The 27,130-nt window shown below is 43.8% G+C and overlaps 1 protein-coding gene across 3 annotated transcripts in view; it reads right to left on the bottom strand.

Moving 5' to 3' along the window:
* Positions 1-27,130, bottom strand: part of flt4 (fms related receptor tyrosine kinase 4) — a 241,438-nt gene that overhangs the window by 2,099 nt on the left and 212,209 nt on the right. For 2 of the 3 annotated variants that reach the window (XM_043703133.2, XM_043703132.2), the window contains exons 19-29: positions 25,859-25,972; positions 21,012-21,100; positions 20,149-20,302; positions 19,073-19,167; positions 12,333-12,455; positions 10,809-10,920; positions 10,630-10,729; positions 6,218-6,323; positions 4,516-4,655; positions 2,696-2,816; positions 1,867-1,952 (exon numbers count right to left, since the gene is read on the bottom strand). In XM_043703133.2, coding sequence (XP_043559068.2) covers positions 1,867-1,952; positions 2,696-2,816; positions 4,516-4,655; positions 6,218-6,323; positions 10,630-10,729; positions 10,809-10,920; positions 12,333-12,455; positions 19,073-19,167; positions 20,149-20,302; positions 21,012-21,100; positions 25,859-25,972 — 1,240 coding nt within the window. The remainder of the gene's footprint in view (positions 1-1,866; positions 1,953-2,695; positions 2,817-4,515; positions 4,656-6,217; positions 6,324-10,629; positions 10,730-10,808; positions 10,921-12,332; positions 12,456-19,072; positions 19,168-20,148; positions 20,303-21,011; positions 21,101-25,858; positions 25,973-27,130) is intronic. The other variant, XM_087995138.1, reaches the window with a different exon arrangement.

The following is a 27,130-nucleotide window of genomic DNA, read 5'->3' on the forward strand; positions in this document are numbered from 1 at the left end:
GTTGGTTGCTTCTTCTAGTGCAATCACATTATTTGGTAATACTGGTGTTGAATGAGCGACATCTCTTTGATTGACTTATGACCTCTGACACTTGGAAGATCAAGAACAGAAGGCGCATGAGTACTCCACTGACTCCAAGCTTTCCTCTAAGTCACAGCTCGTCCTGTCTTGGATATATAATTGGCTGTTACTTCGTTGTTGTTGTTGTCAGAATCCTGGGACCTTCTCCCTTACAGCATGTGGGTGTACACACAATACATGAGTTGCAACAGTTCAGGAAGTCACTGACCACCTCCTTCATGAGGGCAGTTATCGATGGACAATAAATGATGGGCTTAGAAGTGATGCCCACATCCTGACAATCACATCAGAGATTCCTGGTTAAAAGGGTATTGGTATGCAGACCCACTGTGTCGTAAATGGAAGGTGAAACAGGACTTTTTGATGAGGGTTTTACCAAATACATCAAATAGTTAACCTATTTAACACCAGTTGTGATTGCTTAACATATAGATTTCTTTAGCAATTGTCCTGAATAAAGCAGATCATAACTAATTTGTCGACTGTATACTCCCTTATGCTGTGAAACTGAGACTCAAATGGGAGAGATTCAGAGTCAGACTTATTTGTATTAGCTGAATAACGGTTATTTTATCCAGATTTTCTCTGAAAGAGAGTATTTTTTTAAGCGAGTAGCAGATAATATAGGCATAAGTAACAAAAACAGAAATTACTGGAAAACCTCAGCAGCTCTGGTAGCATCTGTGGAGATAAATCAGAATTAACATTTTGGATCCAGTGACCCTTCTTTAGAACGCTTGGTTTGCCACATGTGCAGTTCTTTCAGGTTTTTTTTGTTTCGTGATAGGCATTGACTTCGTGAAATTTGAGCTATGATAAAATTAATTCTTTTAATTACTGAATCTTTACCCCTTCCTTCATACAGTATCAAAGAATACATAGGTTATGCCTGTCCTGACAGTGTTTGATGGGGAACAAAAACTGAAATTGCTGGAGAAACTCAGCAGGTCTGACAGCAGAGTTAATGTTTCGAGTCAGGAGATTCTTCATCAGAATTGCTGTTTTTTTCCAGTAATTTCTGTTTTTGTGTCCGATCTCCAGCATCTGCAGTTCTTTGTTTTATTTTAGTGTTTGCTGGGGTAGTGCTTTGCTCCATGTTTAATCCCATGCTGTACCTGTCCCCTGAATGTTCAAGGGGAACAGTGTAGAGAAAGCTTTACTCGGTATTAACCACGAGCTGTACCTTTCCTGGGAGTGTTTGATGAGGATGGAGCTTTACATTGTATTTTCTTTTATTCGCTCATGGGTGAAGGTGTTGCTGGCTGGCCAGCATTTACTGCCCATCACTAATTGCCTTTGAGAAGGTGGTGGTGAGCTGCCTTCTTGAACTGCAGCAATCCACATGCTGTAGATTGTCCCACAATGCCCTCAGGGGAGATTTCCAAAGTTTTGACCCAGCAACAGTGAAGGAGCGACAATATATTTCTAAGTCAGGATGATAAACGGTGCTCCTATATATCTGGTGCCCTGGTCCTTCTGGTTTTGGGTCTGAAAGTTACTGCTTAAGGATCTTTGGTGAATTTCTGCAGTGCATCTTGTAGATAGTACACATTGCTACGACTGGGTATTGGTCGTGGAGGGAATGCATCCTGTGGATGCGGGCTGTTTGTCCTGATTCTCAATGCCTGTACTGCAAAGTGTTCTGTTCCCCAACATAGGGAATGAAAGAAAATGAATAGCAACAGCTTTCAAGTGGGCAAGGTTGGCTATGGTTTTATGAAACAGTTAGACAATGGAATGCATATACCAAGGAGACACCTCCCCTCCACCCTATCTGCACCTCACCTGAACACCATTTGCTTTTTATGCTTGATCTCTATCTTCTCAAGCTCTTCAGATGCCAGGACCATCCCACTGTCTGTCTGGTTGTCCTGAAATAAAGGTTGGCAGGGAATGGAAATTAAATTGCAACAGTAGCACTGCAAAAATATCGCAGCAATGTTTCAGTAGTGATCTTCTTGGCAGAGCATGTTTGGGTTCAATGTATCACAGTGGGGCTCACAGATTAGACTTCCAAATATAAAAACTGGTGCTCAAAAGAGGTAATTGTGTCATTGATATAACAGGCTAAAAACTTACAAACAGGAAATGAAATTGGTCTCTACTGGTAGCACATAGCAACTAATGGTGAATCAGACTCTTGTAGTGCTCAAATTTCTCTTCTAGCAAAGGTTTCTAATTCCTCAGTTATCTTCCTCTTACTAAATGGGCCATTTGCAGTTCCAAACAGCTTAGGGGCCCTTCTATTGACCTCTTTGTCCAAGTGTTGCCTGAGCTTATTCCCATCAGAGAATGAGGCCCACATTCCAGTCAGGAACTCCGGCTCAAGATTCATCCCCACCTCATTAACCCAAGAGTGGACTGAGACATTGCAGCAGTTTCATCACCACCAGACCCCTCTGAGATGCGCTAATCTAACACGGACCAACCTTAAAACACTATAATATGCGCATCTCTCAGAATCTTTTTGCAAATACCAATCCATATAGCATTGCATGACATGGCAAGAAGCATTCCATTTTGCTGGAGGTGGGGAGTTAGTAAGATGCAGGAAGCAAAGAGGCCACAAAGGGATGAAGTATTAACCTGGATTTGGGAGACATGGATTACTCACATTTTGCATGGTCTGCATTGTCTCTTCCACTGGGACATCTTCAAATGTTTTCACTCTTGATGGGCATTTAATCTGACTCTCTCCCGATATATGTCCAGAAAAAGACACACAGTTATAGTATCTGCAGAGAAATAAATTCCAGTGAGTCACGTGTTGGTCAACACAAACCATACTCTAGCACCCACCCTCCATGTATGTGGTACTGACGATCCACCCTCAACACAACCTGCACTTCAGCACTCTCGCTCAATGCCAACCTCACTCTAGCACCACCCTCATTGCAAATTTCACTCCAGCACCCATACTCAATACAATCTTATCCCAACATCCACTCTCAACACAAATCTCACTCCAGCAGTCAGCCTCTTTACAAATCTCATTCCAGCCCCACCACAAGAGAAACCTCACCCAGCATCATGCCCAATCTATATGGCACTCACTGTCAACACAAACCTCACTCCATCAAGCAACCACATACAGATCTCACTCCAGTACCACCCTCTATTTAAATCACACTGCAGCTTCTATCCTTCAACATACTCTGCACTCAAATTTGAAATCTCAACAAAGTCTATGATCTGTATGTTCTTGCTTGCTATGATCTGCCTGTACTGCTCACAAACAAAGCTTTTCACTGTACTTAGGTACATGTGACTACAATAAATAGATAGATAGAAGAATACAGCGCAGTACAGGCCCTTTGGCCCTCGATGTTGCGCCGATCCAAGCCCACCTAACCTATACTAACCCACTATCCTCCATATACCTATCCAATGCCCGCTTAAATGCCCATAAAGAGGGAGAGTCCACCACTGCTACTGGCAGGGCATTCCATGAACTTACGACTCGCTGAGTGAAGAACCTACCCCTGAACCAAATAAAATCAAAATCAGTCTACACAGACCTGAAAGCATGTGTTTGTCTGGAGCTGAAGGCAGGCACGTGTGTGGGCCTGATGGTGGGTGTTGATGTAACATTGGGGAGGCACAATGGCTCAATGGTTAGCACTGTGGCCTTACAGAACCAGGGACCCAGGTTTGATTCCAGCCTCGGCTACCTATCTGTGTGAGTTTGCACATTACCCCTGTGTCTGCGTGGGTTTCCTCTGGGTGCTTTGGTTTCTTCCCACAGTCACAAAGATGTGAAAGTTAGGTGGATTGGCCATGCTAAATTGCCCAAAGTGTCCAGGGATGTGTTAGCTAGGTGCATTAGTCAGGGGTAAATAGGGGAATGGGTCTGAGTGGGATACTCTTCAGAGGGTCAATGTAGGCTTGTTGGGCCTAATGTTTCCACACTGTAGGGATTCTATGAAATTGGTAGTGCGCATGTATGTTGCAATGGAAGAGAATGTGCTGTGGTTTTGTGCAACACCTATGGATGGTTTAATGGATTCTAGTACCATTGCACTGGTATTGCTGGAACAGAAGTCTCATGGCAAGGGTTGAAATCTGAGAGTCTTGGGACAATTACTGAGGTCTGCTGTTAGAAGAAGTATCAAGGGAGAAGGGTAGTGTTAGATTGTAGGATTCTGAGGTGCAGATACTGCAGTCTGATGATATTAGACAATGATGGGGTGTCCTGTCGTTGTAATACACTGGGGTGGGAGCTGGGATCTCTGACTGTGAAGGGTAGTTTCAGATTCTGCACCTGCTGCATTGGCTGGGATGGTGCTGCTGGTGGGAGTTGGGATGCACGATCTTGGGTATTGAAGCAGGAGGAGAACACTCTGGCACAAGGGTTGAGGTTGTGGAGCATTGCAGATGTTGGCTGTATTCCTGCAACTGGCCAATCATGTACAAACCCTTTTATCCACCGCTTACCTTGGTCCTATACTGTCACATCGTAATCTTGTTTTAGACCCTTTATCATCTCCGTGAGACATGGATGAACACGGCTGGGAAAAACACAAGTCGTCTTCCGTACACTGCAACATACTGAGAGGAATGTAGTCTTTCCCATCCTAAAAAAAAAGATAAACTTGCATTTATAAAGCACCTTATATAACCTCAGGACATACCAAAGCGCTTCAGAGTCACTTTTGAAATGTAGCCACTGTTGAAATTGTGGAACTATGGCAGCCAATCTGTACACAGCAAGGTCCCACCAGCAGCAATGTGATAGTGACCAGATAGTCTGTTGTTCTACACATGTTGGTTGAGGGATGCCCCAGAGCACTAGGAAGAACTCCCTCTTTTCAAAATAGTGAGTGTTGGACCTTTGCCATCCAACTGAGGGTGTAGATGGGGCATTGGTTTAATTGCAGTTTTGAAACACAGGGCAGCATTTCCTCAGAGTTTATTCTGCCATGGAAAAGTCAGGAGTCAAAGATGTATATGCAATTAATAAGTCAAAGGTTATGTTTGTCTGTCTTGTATTGTTCCAGATGACAGGGAGATTCCTGAGGATTTTAAATGATACCTCCAAAGGTACAGTGAAAGCCTAAGAAAATGCTTGAACACAGATTCAGCTTGTGAGTGCCCCGCCGCATAAGTAAAACAGACAAAAAAGGATTACTTTTCTTGGAATGTGGGTGTCAATTGCAAGGCTAGCATTTATTCCATTGGTAGTGTCATCCTTGAGTTATAATGCTCCAATCAGCACTCAAGAATCACAATGCCATCCAAGACAGATCCAGGCACTCTGCCCACCATCTTAAGCATTCACTCCCTCCACCACCATGGTAGAAACATGTTTGCCTCCAAGGTGAACTGCATAACATATCAAGCCTCCTTCAATAGCACTTTCCAAAGCTATGTCTTCTACCAACTAGAAGGACAAGGACAGTAGGTGCATGAGATGCTGCAGGTTCCCCTCCAAGTTACAAACGTTCTGATCATATAGCCATTGCTTCACTGCCGCTGGGTCAAAATCCTGGAAATCCCTTTCTAACAGCACTGTGGATGTACTTTCCACCACCACATTCACAAAAGCATTCAGAGATAGGCAATAAATGGTATGAGAAATATCACACAATAAAAAAGAACTCTGGAATGGAACTTGAACCCATGAAGAAGTCATATTGTTCACCATTTGCCCAAGGTTATGGATAGCTACAAATGTGGAAAGCTTTATGAAACATCTCATCATCACACATTCCTATGACTTCTCATAAGCTTTGTCTTGTGAGTTAGTTAATTTTCTCAAGGGCAATGCTAGCAGGGTCCCACTTCCTGATCACAGTCCACAAAGTGCTACTGAGGGAAGCAGAAATGGAAGCTGATTGGCAATAGATTGACCTTAGGTTCCAATGCCTTGCTGAACCCAGTGGTCTACAGAATACCAATTTGGATGAGGTGTTTCAGTTCTGCTGAATGGTGAGAGTCAGTGCTTTGGGGCTTGGAGACAATGAGCGGAAAGCCCATCAAAGATAGACACAGGGAACAAATTCAGTACTTTGAGTGAATTTTTGTGAAAAAGACTATTTTGGTCTGCCTATTAAATGGTTCTGATGATTATACTCAAACATTTCAGGGTTCCAGGTGCAATCATAAGTGACTAGGTGAAGTAGTTCAGGTGACTCACCTGTTGGACATTGGCTTGCAACAGATCTCCGAGGAGCTCCACAAGATCAGAGAAAGTTGGCCTGTCTTTCGGTTCCCCTTGCCAGCTGCTCAACATTATACGATAGCTGCCGAAGTAATGAATTCACTTGTTAGTCAACAAATGATCAAGACCTTCCAAGACATGTTTTCCTCCAAGAAAAGACTTTTTCTTAATTCATGCGTGGGATGTGGGCATCACTGGCTGGGCCAGCATTTATTGCCCATTCCTTGTTGCCCCTTGAGAAGGTACTGGTGAGCTATCCTTTTGGAAATGTTGCAGTCCGCAGTGCTGTTAGGAAGGGAATTTGGGGCTTTTCATCCAGTGTCACTGAAGGAATAGCAATATGTTTCCAAGGCTGGATGGTGAGCAGCTTTGAGGGGAACCTGTAGGTAGTGGTGGTCCAATGCATTTGCTGTCCCTGCCCTTCTAGTTGGTAGTGTTCATGGGTTTGGAAAATGCTTTCTAGGGAACCTTGTTGAGTTGTTCTAATGCAGTCCACTGCTATCACTGAATTTCAAAGAGGGAGGAACTGAATGTTTGTGGATATGGTGCCAGTCAAGTGAGCTGCTTTGTCTTGGATGGTATCGAACTTTTTGAGTGTTGTTGGAGCTACAAAAGCCAGGCAAGTAGGAATATTTCATCACATGTCTGGCTTGTACTTTGTAGATAGTGGACAGGCTTTGGGGAGAAAGGGGTTACTCGTTACAGGATTCCCACCCTCTGACTTGCTCTTGTGGCCACAGTATTAATATCAAGATTACAGTGGTGCTGGAAAATCCGAGCAGGTCAAGCAGCATCCGAGGAGCAGGAAAATCGACGTTTCGGGCAAAAGCCCTTCATCAGGAATGAGGCTGGGAGCCTCGGGGGTGGAGAGATAAATGGGAGGGGAATGGGGCACAGTATTTATATGGCTAGTCCAGTTTAGTTTCTGGTAACCTCCAGGTAGTGATATGGAGGATTTAGCGATGGTAATGACATGGAATGTCAAGGAGCAATGGTTAGGTTCTTTCTACTAACTGTAAAATTTTCAGATGTGGAAATTATGGTTTGCTGATAAGACATGTTCACAAAGATGGAACATGCATTTACATAGTGCCTTCTATATAATACCATAAGTAACAGGAACAGGAGTAGACCATGCACTCCTTAAGGAATAGGCAGAGAGAACTTTACTTAGCATCTGACCTGTTCTGTGCTTGCTCTCTGGGTGAAGAGGTAGTGGGTTTAGTAACTTGAGCATGAAATTTCAACTGACATTCACAGTGCAGTGTTGAGCAAATACTTCACTGACAGTGTCTTTCCCCTCTGCTTTCTCGGGTGGAAGTAAAAGATCTAATCAGGCTATTCAAAAGAGAGTAATGCAAATTCCCCTCATCTCCTAATATTAATTGCTTCAAATTTGTCACTAAAACAGAAGTTTGTAAAGATGATGAACAATCACATATGTTGTTTGTGGGAATGTGCAGTGTGTATGTTTGCTGCCACAATTTCAACTTCAACATCAACAAAATAGTACTTATTTAACTATGAAGGGCTTTGTTGAGAGTGTGTTGCTGGAAAAGCTGCCTGACCTGCTGTGCTTTTCCAACAACACATTCTCAATTCTTGTTGTGGTTATGTTCGCCGAGCTGGAAACTTGTGTTGCAGACGTTTCGTCCCCTGTCCAGGTGACATCCTCAGTGCTTGGGAGTCTCCTGTGAAGCGCTTCTGTGATCTTTCCTCTGGCATTTATAGTGATTTGTATCTGCCGCTTCCGGTTGTCAGTTCCAGCTGTCCGCTGCAGTGGCCGGTATATTGGGTCCAGGTCGATGTGCTTATTGATTGAATCTGTGGATGAGTGCCATGTCTCTAGGAATTCCCTGGCTGTTCTCTGTTTGGCTTGTCCTATAATAGTAGTGTTGTCCCAGTCGAACTCATGTTGCTTGTCATCTGCGTGTGTGGCTACTAAGGATAGCTGGTTGTGTCGTTTCATGGCTAGTTGGTGTTCATGGATGCGGATCATTAGCTGTCTTCCTGTTTGTGCTATGTAGTGTTTTGTGCAGTCCTTGCATGGGATTTTGTACAAGCAACAAGCAACATGAGTCTGACTGGGACAACACTACTATCATAGGACAAGCCAAGCAAAGAACAGCCAGGGAATTCCTAGAGACATGGCACTCATCCACAGATTCAATCAATAAGCACATCGACCTGGACCCAATATACCGGCCACTGCAGCGGACAGCTGGAACTGACAACCGGAAGCGGCAGATACAAATCACTATAAATGCCGGAGGAAACATCACAGAAGCGCTTCACAGGAGGCTCCCAAGCACTGAGGATGTCACCTAGACAGGGGACGAAACGTCTGCAACACAAATTCCCAGCTCGGCGAACAGAACCACACAACGAGCCCCCGAGCTACAAATCTTCTCCCAAACTTTGAATTCTCAATTCTGATCTCCAGCATCTGCAGACCTCACTGTCTCCTATGAATGACTTTGGCCCATCCTTGGTTCATAAAGGTGAGTATTTTCAAGACAGGGATTAATGGACTTTTGACAGTAAGGAATTGTAAAATATAAGAACAGGGTTTGAAAGTAGTGGTGGAATTGAGATAGATGATCAGACACATTCTTCACGAATTGACAAAGTAAACGTAGAGCCAATGTCTCCCCTTGTGGGTCAATCTAGAATGAGAGGTCTAACCTTTAGGTTAAGGGGTGACAAATTTAAAACAGAAAGCAAGCAGGATACTGAGTAAAGTTCTCTCTACCTATCCCATTAAATAGTCCCAAGGCAGGCAAGAACATAAGACCCAGGAGTAGGAGGGGGTAATTCAGTTCTCAAGTGTCTCTCACTATTTAATATGATCATGGCTGATCTCATCTTGGTCTCAACTTCACTTCTTTGTCCGCTCCTCAAAGTCTTTTAACCCTTTAAAAGTCAATTTCTTCCTTCAATTTATTCAGTATCCCAGTGTCTACTGCACTCTGGGGTGGTGAATTCTAGATTCATGATCATTTGAGAGAAGTAATTCCTCTCATCTCTGTTTTAAATCTGCTACCATAGAGTCATAGAGATGTACAGCATGGAAACGGACTTTCGGTCCAACCTGTCCATGCTGACCAGATATCCTAACCTAATCTAGTCCCATTTGCCAGCACTTGGCCTATATCCCTGTAAATCCTTTCCTATCATATACCCATCCTGATGCCTTTTAAATGTTGTAATTTTACCAAACTCCACCACTTTCTCTGACAGGTCATTCCATACACGCACCACCCTCTGTGTGAAAAAGTTGCCCCTTAGGTCCCTTTTATATCTTTCCCCTCTCACCCTAGACCTATGCCCTCTCATTCTGGACTCCCCCACCCCAGGGAAAAGACCTTGTCTATTTATCCTATCCATTCCCCGCACCACTTATCCTAAAACTATTACTTCTCTTTTAGATTGCCCCACAAGGGGAAACATCAGCAATACATCTACTTTGTCAATCCCCTTATGTACTTCAATTTGATTTTCTCTCAACCTACCAGCAAGTATAGGCCTAAACTGCTGAAGCTCTGCATATTAGACAGTACATATTAGATCAGGAACATATGGCTGAGACAGCAGTGGAAACAGGTCTGACTGGATGTATACTTAAAGAGAAAAATGTGGCAGTGCTATGGGAAATGAGCAAAGAAGGTAGAACTAATTGAATGGCTTTTTCATCAAGTCAACACCATCACTATGGGCTGAATGGCCTTCTTCCACACGGTACGATTCTATGATTCTACCTGCTAGATTGTGTCAGTTTAGGTGGCCACATTGTTGCACTATTTGACTGCTGGATTCTATGAACAGGACAGCACGGAGAAGCCATTTTAATCCCTCTAAGCTATTCCATCATCCAATTAGACCATGCTGACCTGTACCTTGACACTTAAAATCATAGAATCGCACAATGCAGAAGATGACCTTTGACCCATCAAATCTATACTCCCAAAAATAGACTACTACCTACACCTGTCCCACTTAACCTTAGCATCTACCCACCTCAATTTGTAACCCTGATACATTCACATCCATCTTGGATTAAACATTTCCATTGATCTTCCTTTGACCACTTTGTTTGGGGAAGAGTTAAACATTTCCATTACCTTTTGTGTGAAAAAGTGCCTTGTGAGATCACCCCAAATGGCCCGGCTCTAATTTTAAAGCTAAATGTTCTTGTAGAGGACTCCCTGCTGGAGGAAATAGTTTCTCTCTATTTGCCCCAATCAACTCACTCAAGCATCTTAAACAGCTCTCAAGTAGATCATCCCTTAATCTGCTCTACTGAATAGAATACTAGGTTCATCTTTGAACATATAATTTAACCCTTTTAATCCCAGAATACTATAAAGATCCAGAGATATCCTGATTACATTTCTGCTGTAGCATATTCTGGAGCTCGCATCCTGGTGCCTTCCCGCAGTCTCTGGCAGAATTCCTCATTAATCTGGACTCCAGGATAGGGAGAGACACCTGAAAGAAAACAAGAAGTCAGTAACATAATGGGAGGCTCACTGTTTTATCCAAGTCCTGTGCAGTAATTTCTGCTCACCCAGAGAAAAGATCTCCCATAGGAGGACCCCAAATGACCACACATCACTCTGAGTGGTGTAGACTTTATCGAAAATGCTCTCAGGAGCCATCCACTTGAGCGGGAGTCTAGCCTGTAATAAAACGTTAAAAAATCAGACATTATAATACTTTGGTTGACATCTTAAATTTGCTAAACTCCACTAATGTGCTTTACCAAAACTCGATTACGAAAAGTTCAAACACTCCCAGGGCAAGTATAACATGGATTACATCCAGAGTAAAGTTCTTTCTGCACTGTCCTCCTAGGACAGGTATGGCACAGGTTAGATTCAGAGTGAAGCACTTGTGCCTGCCTTGGGATATGGGTCTTGCTGGCATGATTGGCATTTATTTACCATCACTAATTGCCCTGAGCAGGTGGCGATGGACCTGCTTGAACTGCTGGTGATTTAATAACCTGAATCCCTGGCTAACCTACCACAGAGTAATTTAGAATCAATTTTATTGCCTGTCAGAATGGATAAGGTTTCTTCCCTAAAGTACCAGTTGGGTTTGCTTTGAGTTGAATAGGAACGAGTTAAATTTGTTTTTCTAAACCAACAATCCCAAAGCTTCATGTTCAGTTTCATGAGATCACCTTTTTAATTCACATATATTAAAAAACATCTAATTCTCCAACAGCTGTAGTGAGATTTGAACTCAGATTCTCTTGATTATTTATAGGTATTCTAATTGATCCTCCAAGTTGCCATCTACTATTCTGGTAGTTGTATGATAAGTCGATAATCAGAACAGCAATGTCAATCATTTAGTCTACGCCAGGCTCAGACAACAGACAAGGAAAACCTCCAGTGATGGAGGTCATTGAAAAACAGAGTCCCAAATTGACCTGTTTCCCCAAACACAATACACATACATTACATAGGAGAAGGAAGAGGCCATTCAGCTCCTTGAGCATGTTCTGTCACATAACTGAATCACTGTTGGTCTGTATCATAGCCACGTTTACCCATCTTTGATTTGTAACCCTCGGTGCCTTTCTGTGTATGTGGCACTCTCACCTTCAAAGGGATTTTAATCATGTCTCATGCCAAGACATCACTATGTGCCAAGAGGAGGAAAGCCCCTTGGTATTACCATAATAGGATGGGAATCCACGCTATTACTATTCTTCTGCACCTCAGAGGGTGAGCTGCCGAGCCCTGTCAATGACTTTACTTAATAAATATTTAACCAACTCACTCAGGGCAACCTTTCTTTAAAAGAAAGTGTAATTGTTATTCTTATGCACCTTTTATACAAATTCTCACTAAAAAAAATCTTATCAGTCAAAGTGAAAAATCTATATTGAAGCCCCAACATTGTTTTTGGGAGGAAACTTCTATCCCGAGGAGTGTGTGTCTCATTGGCAGCTCTAACTCCAATGTCCATAATGATGTCATACAAGTAGGAGGAGGCCATTCAATTTAATCATAATCCTTTCTATATTTTAACTCCAGTTTTGTTCCCTAGTCCTTATATAACTTCAGGCCGAGCTACTTACGTTCCCTTTTCGCACGTAATCGGGATCCTTGTAGATGTCTCTGGCCAGGCCGAAATCGCAGATCTTCACCACGTTGTTTTCAGACAGGAGAATGTTGCGAGCTGCCAAGTCTCTGTGAATACACTGAACACGGGTTCCAGTCACTCAGCATGCAGCGAGCTACAGAGATTGAATTTTGCCCAGCCTGCCAGGTGGGGGCAGTGGTGGGGACAGGAAGGGAGGATGAAGAGGATGCTTGCTCAGGGCAAGAACCTGCATTCAGAGTCTTTTTACCTGGGGAGGCTGTTGCGCTGTCCCAATTTGTCTGCCAACAACCTTGCTGTGAAAAATTAAAACACTATAGAGGAGGCCAGGAAAGGGATCGATTGAACAGGCTGGGAATCTTTACTCCAGAAAAGAGGTCAGGAGATGACCCAATATTAATCCTTTTAAGATTATGATGGGATTTGATAGAGTAGACACAAAGAAAATGGTTCCACTTATGGAAATGCAAAAATAGAGGCCATAAGTGTCAGACAATTGCCATTAGAGTCATACAGTCATACAAACCCTTTGGTCCAACCAGTCCATGCTGACCATAATCCCAAACTAATCTAGTCTGACTTGCCTGCTCCTGGCCCATATCCTTCCAAATCTTTTATATTCCTGTGCTTATAGAAGTGTTTTTTAAACATTGTTACTGTGTCCACATCCATCACTTCCAAGTTAATTCCACATGTGAACCACCCTCTATAGACAAGACAATAGACAATAGATGCAGGAGTAGGCCATTCAGCCCTTCGAGCCTGCACCGCCATTCAATATAATCATGGCTGATCATTCCTAATCAGTATCCTGTTCCTGCCTTATCTCCATAACCCTTGATTCCACTATCTTTGAGAGCTCTATCCAACTCCTTCTTAAATGAATCCAGAGAGTGGGCCTCCACTGCCCCCTGTGGCAGAGCATTCCACACAGCCACCACTCTCTGGGTGAAGAAGTTTCTCCTGAGCTCTGTCCTAAATGGTCTACCCCGTATTTTTAAGCTGTGTCCTCTGGTTCGGCACTCACCCATCAGTGGAAATATGTTTCCTACTGCCAGAGTGTCCAATCCTTTCATAATCTTATACGTCTCAATCAGATCCCCTCTCAATCTTCGAAACTCAAGGGTATACAAGCCCAGTCGCTTCAGTCTTTCAGTGTAAGGTAATCCTGCCATTCCAGGAATTGACCTCGTGAACCTACGCTGCACTCCCTCAGTAGCCAGAATGTCTTTTCTCAAATTTGGAGACCAGAACTGCACACAGTACTCCAGGTGTGGTCTCACCAGGGCCCTGTACAGCTGCAGAAGCACCTCTTTGCTTCTATACTCAATTCCTCTTGTTATGAAGGCCAGCATGCTGTTAGCCTTCTTCACTACCTGCTGTACCTGCATGCTTGCCTTCACTGACTGGTGTACAAGAACACCCAGATCTCTCTGTACTGCCCCTTTACATAAATTGATTCCATTGAGGTAGTAGTCTGCCTTCCTGTTCTTGCTACCAAAGTGGATAACCATACATTTATCCACATTAAACTGCATCTGCCATGCATCTACCCACTCACCTAACTTGTCCAGGTCACCCTGTAATCTCTTAACATCCTCATCACTTTTCACCCTGTCACCCAGCTTTGTATCATCAGCAAATTTGCTAATGTTATTGCTGATACCATCTTCTATATCATTAACATATATTGTAAAAAGCTGTGGTCCCAGCACGGATCCCTGCGGTACCCCACTGGTCACTGCCTGCCATTCCGAAATGGAGCCGTTTATCACTACCCTTTGTTTCCTATTAGCCAACCAATTTTCAATCCAATCTAGTACTTTGCCCTCAATACCATGCACCCTAATTTTACTCACTAACCTCCTGTGTGGGACTTTATCAAAAGCTTTTTGAAAGTCCAGGTACACTACATCTACTGGATTTCCCTCGTCCAACTTCATAGTTACATCCTCAAAAAATTCAAGAAGATTAGTCAAGCATGATTTCCCCTTCATAAATCCATGCTGACTCTGTCCTATCCTGTTACTACTATCCAGATGTGCAGTAATTTCATCCTTTATAATAGACTCCAGCATCTTTCCCACCACTGAGGTCAGACTAACTGGTCTATAATTACCTGCTTTCTCTCGCCCACCTTTCTTAAAAAGTGGTATAACATTTGCCACCCTCCAATCCTCAGGAACCGACCCCGAATCTATTGAACTCTGGAAAATAATCACCAACGCATCCACGATTTCCCGAGCCACCTCCTTCAGTACCCTGGGATGCAGACCATCAGGCCCCGGAGACTTATCAACCTTCAGACCTAACAGCTTCTCCAACACCAAATCCTGGCAAATATAAATTCCCTTAAGTTCAGGTCCTTCAGCCACTGTTACCTCAGGGAGATTGCTTGTGTCTTCCCAAGTGAACACAGATCTGAAGTACCCATTTAATTCCTCTGCCATTTTTTTGTTCCTAGTAATATATTCCCCTGTTTCTGTCTTCAAGGGCCCAATTTTTGTCCAAGCCATTTTTTTGCCTTGCACATACCTAAAAAAGCTTTTACTATCCTCCTTAATATTCTTGGCCAGTTTACCTTCGTACCTCATTTTTCCTCTGCGTATTTCCTTCTTAGTAATCCTCTGATGCTCTTTAAAAGCTTCCCAGTCCTCAGTTTTCCCACTTATCTTAGCTATGTTATACTTTTTCTCTTTTAACTTTATATGTTTCTTTACTTCCCTCATCAGCCATGGCCGCCCATGCCTCCTCCTGGGATCTTTCTTCCTTTTAGGAATGAACTGATCCTGCAACTTCTGCATTATTTACAGAAATATCCACCATTGTTCCTCCACGGTCATCCCTGCTAAGGTATTGCACCATTGAACTTTGGCCAGCTCCTCCCTCATAGCTCCATAATTCCCTTTATTCAACAGAAGTACTGTCACTTCTGACTGTACCCTCTCCCTCTCAAATTGCAGATTAAGCTTATTGTATTATGGTCACTACTTCCCAATGGCTCCTTCACTTCGAGGTCTCTGACCAATTCTGGTTCGTTACACAATACCAGATCCAGAATTGCCTTCTCCCTTGTCGGCTCCAGCACCAGCTGCTCTAAGAATCCATCTCTGAGGCACTCCACAAAGTCTCTTTCTTGTGGCCCAATACCATCCTGATTCTCCCAGTCTACCTGCATGTTAAAATCCCCCATAACAATTGTAGTGACAGCTTTTCGCAACAGAGAGCGGCGGGAGCTGGGCGGAAGTTCAGACGGAGCGCAAAGCCGGTCGGGAAGGTAAGTGATTACTATTAGAGTGGGTGTGTTCTAAACCCCAGGTCCTACAAGGTAGGGTCTCCCTCCCTCCCTCCTCCTCTAACCTTAATTAAGAGTCCACAGATGTGCCACAAAAAGAGGGTCTAAGGAAGTTTAGATCGAGGAGTGAGGCTTCATCTCAGGACTCTTTGACAAGGAGGTTGAGGGAAGTGATTACACCACAGTTGAAGAGGGTGAAGACATGACTGCCCAGCTGGTTCAGTGCGCTATGTGCTTGATGTGGGAGGTCAACGACTGTGGTGTGTCTGGCTCGTATATGTGTGGAAAGTGTGTGCACATTCAGCAATTGACCGAGCATATTGCAGCGCTGACGAAAGAACTCGAAGACCTTAGGCTCATCCGAGAGAACGAGATCTTTCTGGACAAGACCTTCAGCGATGTTATTACACCAATCATGCCAGAAGAGAGCAGAAGATGAGGAAGGCAGAGAGGAGACAGGTGCAAGAGACCCCGGGAGAAATACCTGTCAGGAACAAGTTGAAGCTTTTGGAAGCAGAGACTGATGACACTGCCAGTTCGCAAGGCGGCCACGTTTGTCAATCAGAAGTTGCCGCAGAGGCAGAGCGGAAGAGTCGGACATCGCACAGAGCCGTGGTAATAGGGGACTCCATCGTGAGAGGAACTGACCGGGGTTTTTGTGGCAGCAGACGGGATTTAAGGATGGTGTGTTGCTTTCCTGGTGCTAGAGTGAAAGACATCGCGGACAGAGTGCAGGAAATCCTCAAGGATGAGGGTGAAGAGCCAGAGGTGGTGGTACATGTTGGCACAAATGATGTTGGGAAGAAGAGGAGGAACATACTACAGCGAGACTTCGGAGAACTAGGAAGAAGGCTGAAAAGCAGGACGTCCAAGGTGGTTATCTCCGGTTTGCTTCCAGTTCCTCGGGCTAGTGTGGCCAGAAACAGGGAGATAATGGACTTGAACGTGTGGTTGGGGAACTGGTGCAGGAAGCAAGGATTCAAGTTCTTGGATCACTGGGGTATATTTTGTGGTAAACATAAATTCTACAAGAGAGACGGCTTGCACCTAAATAGGTTAGGGACCAGTATTCTGGCAGGCAGGTTTTCTACTGCAACACCGCTAGATTTAAACTAAGTAGCGGGGGGGAGGGGACAAGCTGGATGTTTAAAAAGGAAATTGAAGGGAAAGTTAGATCAAGAGAAGTCAAGAAAGACAACTGTATTAATGAGGCAGAAAACTCGGAAAGGCATCATGCTGGAAGGTTGAGTGAAATAAGGGTTGATGGGAAGGGTGAGAGCAGTAACAAATTAAAAATACTATACATGAATGCACGAAGCATTAGACATAAGATGGATGAGCTTGAGGCTCTTTTGGAAATTGGCAGATACGATATTGTGGGGATAACTGAGACGTGGCTTCAAGTGGACAGGGCCTGGGAAATGAATATTCAAGGCTACACGTGCTATCGTAAGGACAGACTGACGGGCAGAGGGGGTGGGGTGGCCTTGTTAGTAAGGGATGATATTCAGTCCCTTGCGCGGGGGGACCGAGAATCAGGAGATGTAGAGTCAGTGTGGATAGAGCTTCGAAATACCAAGGGTAAAAAGACCCTCTTGGGAGTCATCTACAGGCCCCCAAACAGTAGTCTGGATGTCGGATGTAAGTTAAATCAGGAGCTGAAATTGGCCTCTATGTAGAAAATGTGCACCTCATGTCTTTTTTAAATCCAATAGGAGTTACAGGAGAAACATCTTTACTCAGAGAGTGGTGAGAATGTGGAATACACCAGCACAAGGAGCAGTTGAGGGAGAAAGGAATAAAACAAATACATTGAAGGTAGGAGGTGACTTCATTGCCATGGAGTGCAGTGGAGGCTGGGACATTGGGTGACTTCAAGGCAGAGATTGATAAATTTTTGATCTTGCAAAGAATTAAGGGCTATGGGGAGAGTGCGGGTAAGTGGCGTTGAAATGCCCATCAGCCATGATTGAATGGCAGAGTGGACTCAATGGGCCGAATGGCCTCAATTCCACTCCTATGTCTTATGGTCTTATGGACTTGTGTCAAGCATAAACATTGGCTCTGCTGGGTGAAATGGCTCACTGCCTTACAATTTTAAAGTGTGTTCATTACTCAAGCTTTTCAGCCTGATGTAGCTTTGTTCACTCAACTTTGCTCCAAGTCATTGATCGTGAACATCCATCAAAGGGTAGTGCAATGAAGACAACAACAGAAAGCAAACAAGGTTTGGATTCTTCGGCACAGGGAGGTGAACACTCTGCTGGATATTAAAATCACTTCCCTCTTTGGGGCAAGGTCACGGTGAGGTGAAATTCTGAGCTGCTTCTCTGCTCACTTGACAAACAGTCTAGGATCCCATCGCCAAATGGGAGCTCAGTTGTGTAGCAGAGCAGAGTCCAGTGGATGGCAGTGTCTCTGGTGAGTCAGTGAGGAGAGCTAAAGGGGCTTCCAATACTTGTAGGACTCGGACAAGACCAATGTTGGTAGGTATTGAAGATGGTGGTAAGCAGGCTGCTTTGTGTTGGACTGCGTTGAGCTTCTTGAGTGTTATTGGAGCTGTACTGATCCAGATAAGTATTCCATCACACCCCTGACTTCTGCCTGTAGTTGGTGGACAGACTTTGGGAAGTTGGGAGATAGTTATTCCCTCAAAGTAGATGGTCTCAGACAGCGGCAGTACTTTCAAATTATTGTTGTCCTGAATGAGCAATATTCTTCAACAAAAGCAAGTCAGATAGGCTGGAGTAATTTCCCCCTCTGTATCTTCATGTGTTTTCTACAACTAACAGTAGGGGGCAATGAAGGGTTATGCAAAAGTCTCTTCTCTGACTAAGCAAGTCAAACCACTAAGAAATTTGCAAATGCACACAACAGAAAGGAGAGAAGGAAGAAAGGAATGATGGAAAGATTATGTTCAGTGCCTTTCATGGCCTCAAGGCATTTGAAAGTGCTAGACAGCCAATTAAACAGTTTTTGGTGTGAAGATCACTTGTAAAATGCCCCAAATAAAATCGATACTTGCTAGAAGAATGAGACCCAGCAGCACTGAGTTATACTGCTGGCTGCTGACTGTTCCTGCTCCTGATTACTTTTTCGTGAACCCTGCAGGAAGGGGATTGTGTATTAATGTTGCCACTGAGCACCTGCAATTATTCCTATAGCCTAATACTCAAATCATACAATATTAAAGCACAGTAATATCTGGAGACCATTTGCCCATTCTGTCCATGCCGACTCATTGGTGATCTCTCTCTGCTCTTTCCCCAAACACCTCAATCTTTCTTCAAGTATTTTTCTCATTTCCTTTGGAAATAGCTACAGATCAGTGTAGGCCAGGTAAGGTACCTGGGTGAAGTAACAGAACCTGGTCAATGTCCACAGAACCATGCTGACATCAGCGACAAATTTGGAAACCTCACCTTTCTAGATGCCAGGAACTCCATCCCACGAGCAACTTGGAAGCTGTAGCAGATAAGGTCCACTAAGGTCAGAGGGCATTGCCAGAGGTCGTCAACTGTTAGAGGGAAAATGGAAGGTCTTGTCTTTATTTAGGCACATCCAGGAAGTTCAAGTCCAGAAGGCCTAGGTCACAATGCTGAACACTGCCCAGCCCATACGGGAACAATATGGTTCTCTATTACAACACTGAGTTATCAATCTTACAAACCACCTTGCCACCTTCCCCTCATTTCCCTCAACCCCACTTCTTGGTCACCTCTCCATATCCCGCAACCCCACACTCTCCCCATAATCCTCAAGCCCACATCCCCACTTTCCTCTACTCCGCTTCCTGAATTCCTTCTCGTATCCTTCAACCCAGTATCTCGACCTTCTTTCCGACTTCCTCAATCCCACTTACCCAGGTTAAATTAATAGACTAGTAATCCAGAGACCCAGAGTAATAAATACTGAGTCCAACCACCCCCCACCCTCCTTAGCCGCTGGAAAAATTCAAAGTCAAATTTACCTCTGAAAGAAAATACTTGTCTTATTATTACTGACCAGGAATCTGTTATTGCAAAAACCATCTGGTTCACTATTACAGTTCAGGGGAGGAAATCTATTATCCTGACGCACACAGTCTGGCCCACCTGAAACTTCAGATTCACACCAATATGGATTATTCTTAACTGCCCACTGGATTGGCCTAGCAACCTACTTGCTTGTAAGTGACTCACCAGCACTTACACAACGGTGATTAGGATATGAAATAAATATTAGCCTTGCCAACTACCCACATTTTCCCCATGTTCCTCAAACACCTCTTCCATCAGGAACAAATCCAATTGTCACTTCATTCTGTTTATCTCTCGTCCTGGTTACTTGACCACCCATTGGTTTGGAAAGTTTTCTCAATTTTTCCATTTTCATGAATTTTGGATTTGAGCCTTTCATAATAAGGAATGGTATCCCTGGGTAAGTCTTCTTTTAATTCACCTTTTTGAACACAATTCTAATGCTTGATAATTTAAAACAGAGAGTCAATGATTCTCACCTTCCACCAGCTCCTCAGGATGACAAAGGATTTTCTCCACAGCTGTTCGCTTACAGATTGCATTCTCACTGGGACATGCCTGACTCCTGTTGTCCAGTCCTTTCACTACTTCCACCATTGAGATCACCTGATTCCTCATTTTTGGAGCACGGTCCTGCAGCACAACAGTAACTTAGTCACACCTAGGGAGATCAGGAACAGAGAGTACCTCCACACTGTACCATCAAACGTTCCTGGGATTAGGATTAGGAACATGAGGAGACAAAACAGACCATTCAGCCCCTCAATCCTGTTCTGCTACTGAATTAGAACATGGTCGATTCATACCTCAGCTTTGCTCCATATTCCTCAAAAAGGGGGAATAGCAGTAAGGTCACTGGACTATGAATCCAGAGGCCCAGGTTAAGGCTGTGGGGACATGGGTCCCGCTGCAGCTGGTGGGATTTACACTTGGTTGATGAATCTGGAATTATAAGATAGTTTCAGCTAGATGACCATGAAATCATTGTTAATGATTGTAAAAGGCCATCTGGTACACTGATGTCCATTAGGGAGGGAAATCTGTTGTCCTTACATGACTGTCTTACTCCAGTGATTACCGACTGTTCTCCGAAATGCTTGAGCAAACTTATTCAGCTCAAGAACTGGAGAAGTAATTCTGGCTTTGTTAATGATGCCCTAAATTACACAAGAGAGTAAAGGCAAAAGAAAATACCATTGCCTAATGGAGGGTGGGAGATCCAAGAAAGCTAAGGGGTTTTGGGGTCTTGGTAAAGGATGAAGATGAAGACTGGAAATTGGTCTTTTATTGGCACAGTGATGTTACAGGGAGATGGAGGGGACAGCATGTGTAGTAACATTACCCTATATGGGATAAAATCTTCACGTTTGCTTCTCAAATAATTCGAAAGGTTTCCATATTTGCAGTATTCGACAATCACCATCAAAGGACCTGAAACGGTACAAAGTAAGTGGTGTCAATGTCACCCACAATACTGCAGCCTGCTTCTCAATCCTAGCATAATTTTGCCAACTTTAGACATTTTAGGAGCTAAGAAGGATGATAAGAAGAACAGCTTATGAGCCTATTCCAAAACTCAGTGAGACCATGGATGACCTGTGGCCTGACTCCTGAACTCTGATTGAAATTGATTTACAGAAATCTATTAATCTCAATTCTAAAAGTAACAATTCATCTCGCATCAACTGCTGCCACGTATTGTCTGCAGACATGTTTCCTAATTTCACCCCTGAGATAGAATATAAAACAGTATAGCACAGGAACAGGCCTTTCGGCCCATGGTGTTAGCCAAACATGATGCCAAGTTAAACAAACTCCTTCTGCCTGTTCTTGGTCCATACACCTCCATTCCTTGCATATTCATGTGCTTACCTAAAAGTCACCTACCACCCCACCAATCTCCATGTACAGCGCATCATCCGCCGTCATTTCCGCTACCTCCAAACGGACCCCACCACCAAGGATATATTTCCCTCCCCTCCCCTATCAGCATTCCGTAAAGACCACTCCCTCCGTGACGCCCTCGTCAGATCCACACACCCCACCAACCCAACCTCCACTCCCGGCACCTTCCCCTGCAACCGCAGGAGGTGCAAGACTTGCGCCCACACCTCCCCCCTCACCTCCCTCCAAGGCCCCAAAGGAAACTTCCATATCCGCCACAGATTCACCTGCACCTCCACACACATCATCTATTGCATCCTCTGCACCCGATGTGGCCTCCTCTATATTGGGGAGACAGGCCGGCTACTTGCGGAGCGTTTCAGAGAACACCTCTGGGACACCCGGACCAACCAACCCAACCACCCTGTAGCTCAACATTTCAATTCCCCCTCCCACTCCACCAAGGATATGCAGGTCTTTGGACTCCTCCATCGTCAGACCACAACAAAACGACGGTTGGAGGAAGAACGCCTCATCTTCCGGCTAGGAACCCTCCAACCACAAGGGATGAACTCGGATTTCACCAGTTTCCTCATTTCCCCTCCCCCCACCCTGTCTCAGTCAAATCCATCAAATTCAACACCGCCTTCCTAACCTGAGATCTTCTTCCCGACCTCTCCGCCCCCACCCCAGTCTGACCTATCACCCTCACCTTGACCTCTTTCCACCTATCACATTTCTGACGCCCCTCCCCCAAGTCCCTCCTCCCTACCTTTTATCTTAGCCTGCTGGACAAACTTTCCCCATTCCTGAAGAAGGGCTTATGCCCGAAACGTCGATTCTCCTGTTCCCTGGATGCTGCCTGACCTGCTGCGCTTTTCCAGCAACACATTTCCAGTTCTGATCTCCAGCATCTGCAGACCTCACTTTCTCCTAAAAGTCCCTTAAACTCCCCCTATCGTATCTGCCTCCACCACCATCCCTGACAGTGTGTTCCGGATTCCTATTGCTCTCTGTATTTAAAAAAAAACTTGTCCTTCACATCTCCTTTGAAATTTCCCCCTCTCATCTGAAATGCATGCCCCCCAGTAGTAGACATTTCAATTCTGGGAAAAAGATTAGATTCCAACCAGTCCACACCTACCCTCCAAACAATAACCCATCCAGACCCATTTCCCTCTGACTAGCGTACCTAACACTATGAGCAATTTAGCATGGTCAATTCACCTGACCTGCACATCTTTGTGGCTGTGGGAGGAAACCGGAGCACCCGGAGGAAACCCACGCAGACACGGGGAGAACGTGCAAACTCCACACAGACAGTCACCCGAGGTTGGAATCGAACCTGGGACTGTGACACAGCAGTGCTAACTTTTTGATTCTTCATCATAGATCCCCCAACTAACAGATATGATTCATCTTAATTTTTGTGGGCGGCACGGTGGCACTGTGGTTAGCACTGCTGCCTCACAGCGCCAGAGACCCGGGTTCAATTCCCACCTCAGGCGACTGACTGTGTGGAGTTTGCACATTCTCCCCGTGTCTGCGTGGGTTTCCTCCGGGTGCTCCGGTTTCCTCCCACAGTCCAAAGATGTGCAGGTCAGGTGAATTGGCCATGCTAAATTGCCCGTAGTGTTAGGTAAGGGGTAGATGTAGGGGTATGGTGGGTTGCGCTTCGGTGGGGCAGTGTGGACTTGTTGGGCCGAAGGGCCTGTTTCCACACTTGTAAGTAATCTAATCTAATTAACCCTGTCTGTTCATCTTAATATGTTGAAAACTCTGAACAAATCATTCTTTTAAATTTTTAAATGTTAGTCAAAATAATCCTAGTTTGCATCCATCCTTGCAAATTTAACCCTTGGAGTTTAGATATCATTCAGGTAACTTTATGTCGTACTCCATTAAAGGCCACAATACCCTTCCCTGATGAAAACATTTTCATCACATGAATAGGTTTCAATGCAATGTTGTGGTATGAAGCAATATTTAAATGAATATATGCTATTATTCCAGGTTCTCATCAGAAAAGGAAGCAAAGTTTTGATCTAGCTCACCAGAATTGGAAGGCAATAAATAATTTGTGAAGGAGTTGGATATAACCGGATCACACAGCCACTCATTACTAATAACAAAACCTCTGTTCAAATAAGATTCAATGTGAAGTCCAACAAACGATGATTATTGACTCCCTGAGAATAATTAGTAGATGCATTTAAAAGGACAGGATGTATCTTGAAACCTCACCCATCATTAGCTGATGCTGTCAACCAGTTCTCACAATCCCAAGGCATAGATGGACAATCCATGATTAATCAGAAATGTTAAAGATAGCATCAAACTTAAAGAAAAAGCATTTCATTGTGAAAGAGGATTGGACAGAATAAAACAAACAGCGAAGAAATACCAAAAATTAATAAGGTGAGAAAAAATAAAGCATGAGAAAAAGCGAGTCAAAAATATAAAAACAATTAGTCGGTGTTTCTATAAACATTCAAAGAAGAAATGAACAAACAAAATGAGCAGCAGTCCTATAGAAGTGAGATTGGAGAATTAATAATGGAAAATAGGGGAAGATAAATTGGACAGGTACTTTGCATGAGTCTTAATTATAATGGATATAATTAACATCTCAGAAGCAGTGTTAACTCAAGAGATGGGAGGAAGGGAAAAAAATCAGGATAACTACAAACACCAGAGAAGTGGTACTGAGCAAACTGCTGAAGATGTGGACTGACAATGCCCATGATGCCCAACATCCTGGTAAATCTTTTCTGAACCCTCTCCAGTTTAATAATATCGTTCATATAACAGGGTGAACAGATGTTGACACAGTACTCCAGAAGAGGCTTCACCAAAGTTCCATACAACCTCAACATGACGTACCACCTCCTACACTCAGTGGTCTCAGCAATGACACTTTTGACAATAATTCTGACATTATAGAAACACTGGTCGATTGTTTTACACAGTGAGTTTTTGGAAGGGTGCTTGGTCTTGCTATGTGAGATTAAATAATTCACTTCTCCATCAGTAAAATCACACACCCAGTCTCTCTCTTGCAAACACACACATTTGCAGCAATGCAAATTCCCACTTTCTTGCAAGCAAGCAATCAAGTGGTGGGTTAAAAAGAGCAGGCCAATATTATCCACTGGGAACACACTACTATACAATTTTCCGTACTCACAGGTATTAACCTGATGAGGATTTGAGGCAGAAGGGATGGTAGCGCCAAAACCTATGTAAGGAAAGAGGGTATTATTGACAGTGATGGAGCTGGGGGGCAAAGGTGAGGGTGGTGGCGAAAGACCTGAGTCTTAGTGGAGGGTGGGAGTCACAGTGAGAGACTTGTAACAGCACTACAGAAGCTGTTTAGTTCATGGAGTTTTTCAAGTACTTTTCCCCAGGGTTTTTCAAGACAGAACCGTGGCATAGTTCGGCTAAACCTATGATTAAAAGCAAAAACAGAATGTCAAAGAACCAGAGCAAGTCTGGCAGCATCTATAGAGGACAAAACAGAGTTCTAGTTTCAAGTCCCGTGACCTTTTGTCAGAACTCAGGTTATTCTGGACTGTTCACAGGTGACGTCAGAAAGCATTTTTCACACATAAAAATCTGGAACTCTCTTCCTCAAAAATTGTGAAGTTAATGGAAAATCTGGTGCCATCTTGGGTGTAAAATTATGATGTAATCATCAACTAAACCAGGCCAGTTGGTAATGTGCTGATGAGTTTGGATTAACTTTTCCATGTTGAAATTACAGGGAATGCCTGATTTATTATACCAAGTACAACAAGCATTTATATAACAGCTTTAATGTCATAAAATAGCCCAAGGCACTTGACAGGAGCATTAATCAAACAGATTTGGCATAAGGTGACATTACGGCAGGTGCCTGAAAACCCAATATCTAAGTAACAGGAAGTGTCTTAAAGATGAAGAGTGGGATAGCGAGGCAGAGAGGTTCAGGGAAGCAATTTCAGAATTTTTGCCTTGGGAGTCCAAGGCATGGCCAAGTGATTAAAATCAGGGACGTGCAAGATGTCACAATTACAGGAGCACAGATAGCTCAGAGCTTGTAGCATTATTTCTGAAATAGAGGAGGTGGCAAGAGGAATCTAAGAACATCCGAGATTTAAAAAACCCATGTGTTGCTGGACTGGAAGCCAATGTGGGTCAGTAAGCCCAGCCTGATTGTTAACAGGGCAGGGGTGAACAATGTGAAGAAATGCAGATGGATATATGTCACGCCCCCATTGACAGGTCACACACGCTAACACAATGGCTCCTCATGTCACTGCTTACCATTTGCTTTGGTGCAGGCTCCCAGGAGATTAACAACGTTGAGGTGGTTTCCAATGTGAATGAGAATCTTCAGTTCTGACATCAGTGCCTTGTGTTCATTTGCTGTGGCTCCATCTAGACAACAGAGAGTTCATATCCGTATTAACCTGAAAATGTACCAGCACTACCCTCCACAGAGAATTTCCACCTACTGCTTCCCACTCTGCTATTTATCATGCTATGTTCAGTCTATGATCAATACTGTGGCCATGAGATTACTGGGAATTCTGTGGTATGTAACTCACCTCCTAAATATTAACTCCACAAAGTCTATTCACCACCTACAAGGAATAAGTCAGGAGTGTGATGAAATACTCCACATTTGTCTGGATAATCGCAATTCCAATAACATGCAAGAGGCTGGACACCATTTAGGTCCAAGCAGCCTATTTGACTGGCACCACATCCACCACCTAAAACATTCACTCCCTCCACCGCTGTGTTAGCAGCACTGTGTACCATCTACAAGATGCAATCCAGGAACTCGGCAAGGCTCCTTGCCAGCACCTTCCAAATATGCAACCTCTACCACCCAGAAGGACAAGGACAGCAGATTCATGGTGTGATGAAACTGCTCCTTTAACAGGGTGGTGCTGTCCTTGGCTTTTTTCCAGAGAAGTCATAAATGACACAGATTCTGAAAAATCTGAAGGTGAAGGATCTTTTAGGGCCAATTTGATAACAGCTACCAGATACTGCCTCAGGTAGAAGGTTTTCAAGTTTTAAACAAGGAACAATTGTACAATGAAAGGGAGTGGTCAGTTCTCCCAGCTCAGCTTTTCTCTGGTTTGGTTTATATTTAGCAGTAATGTGAAGAAAGGCTGCTGGATCCACAGAAGCAGGTCCATGCTGGTACTCTCTCTCTGACTTCAATCCTGTAAGATCCTGTGTTTGATTTTTCCTTTTGTGTCAAGGGGTGGTTATGGGAATTGTTGCAAGTATTTGAAACAGCATCATTAAATTGGGTCTGTTGGGTTTTCAGATAGGATAGGTTATTCAGTATTCTGTTTTCGTTATTTGTGTTTCATTCAGTAATTTTGTAAATAAATTCTGTTTTGTTTAAAACAAAATGGTTTGACCAACTGCATCCTTCCTGGAATGTTCATTTACATCTGCTTAAAACAATGAGCAAAGTTAGGGTCTGGGCTACCTTCTTGAAACGTTTTGAGGGGTCTGGCCTGCTCCATAACATTGGGACTATCACTACCTGCAAATTCTCCTCCTAGCCACACA

Source organism: Chiloscyllium plagiosum, unplaced genomic scaffold (assembly GCF_037043375.1).
Source record: "Chiloscyllium plagiosum isolate Xiang-an unplaced genomic scaffold, Cpla_swu_hap1 HiC_scaffold_16, whole genome shotgun sequence".
NCBI classification, from domain to species: domain Eukaryota; kingdom Metazoa; phylum Chordata; class Chondrichthyes; order Orectolobiformes; family Hemiscylliidae; genus Chiloscyllium; species Chiloscyllium plagiosum.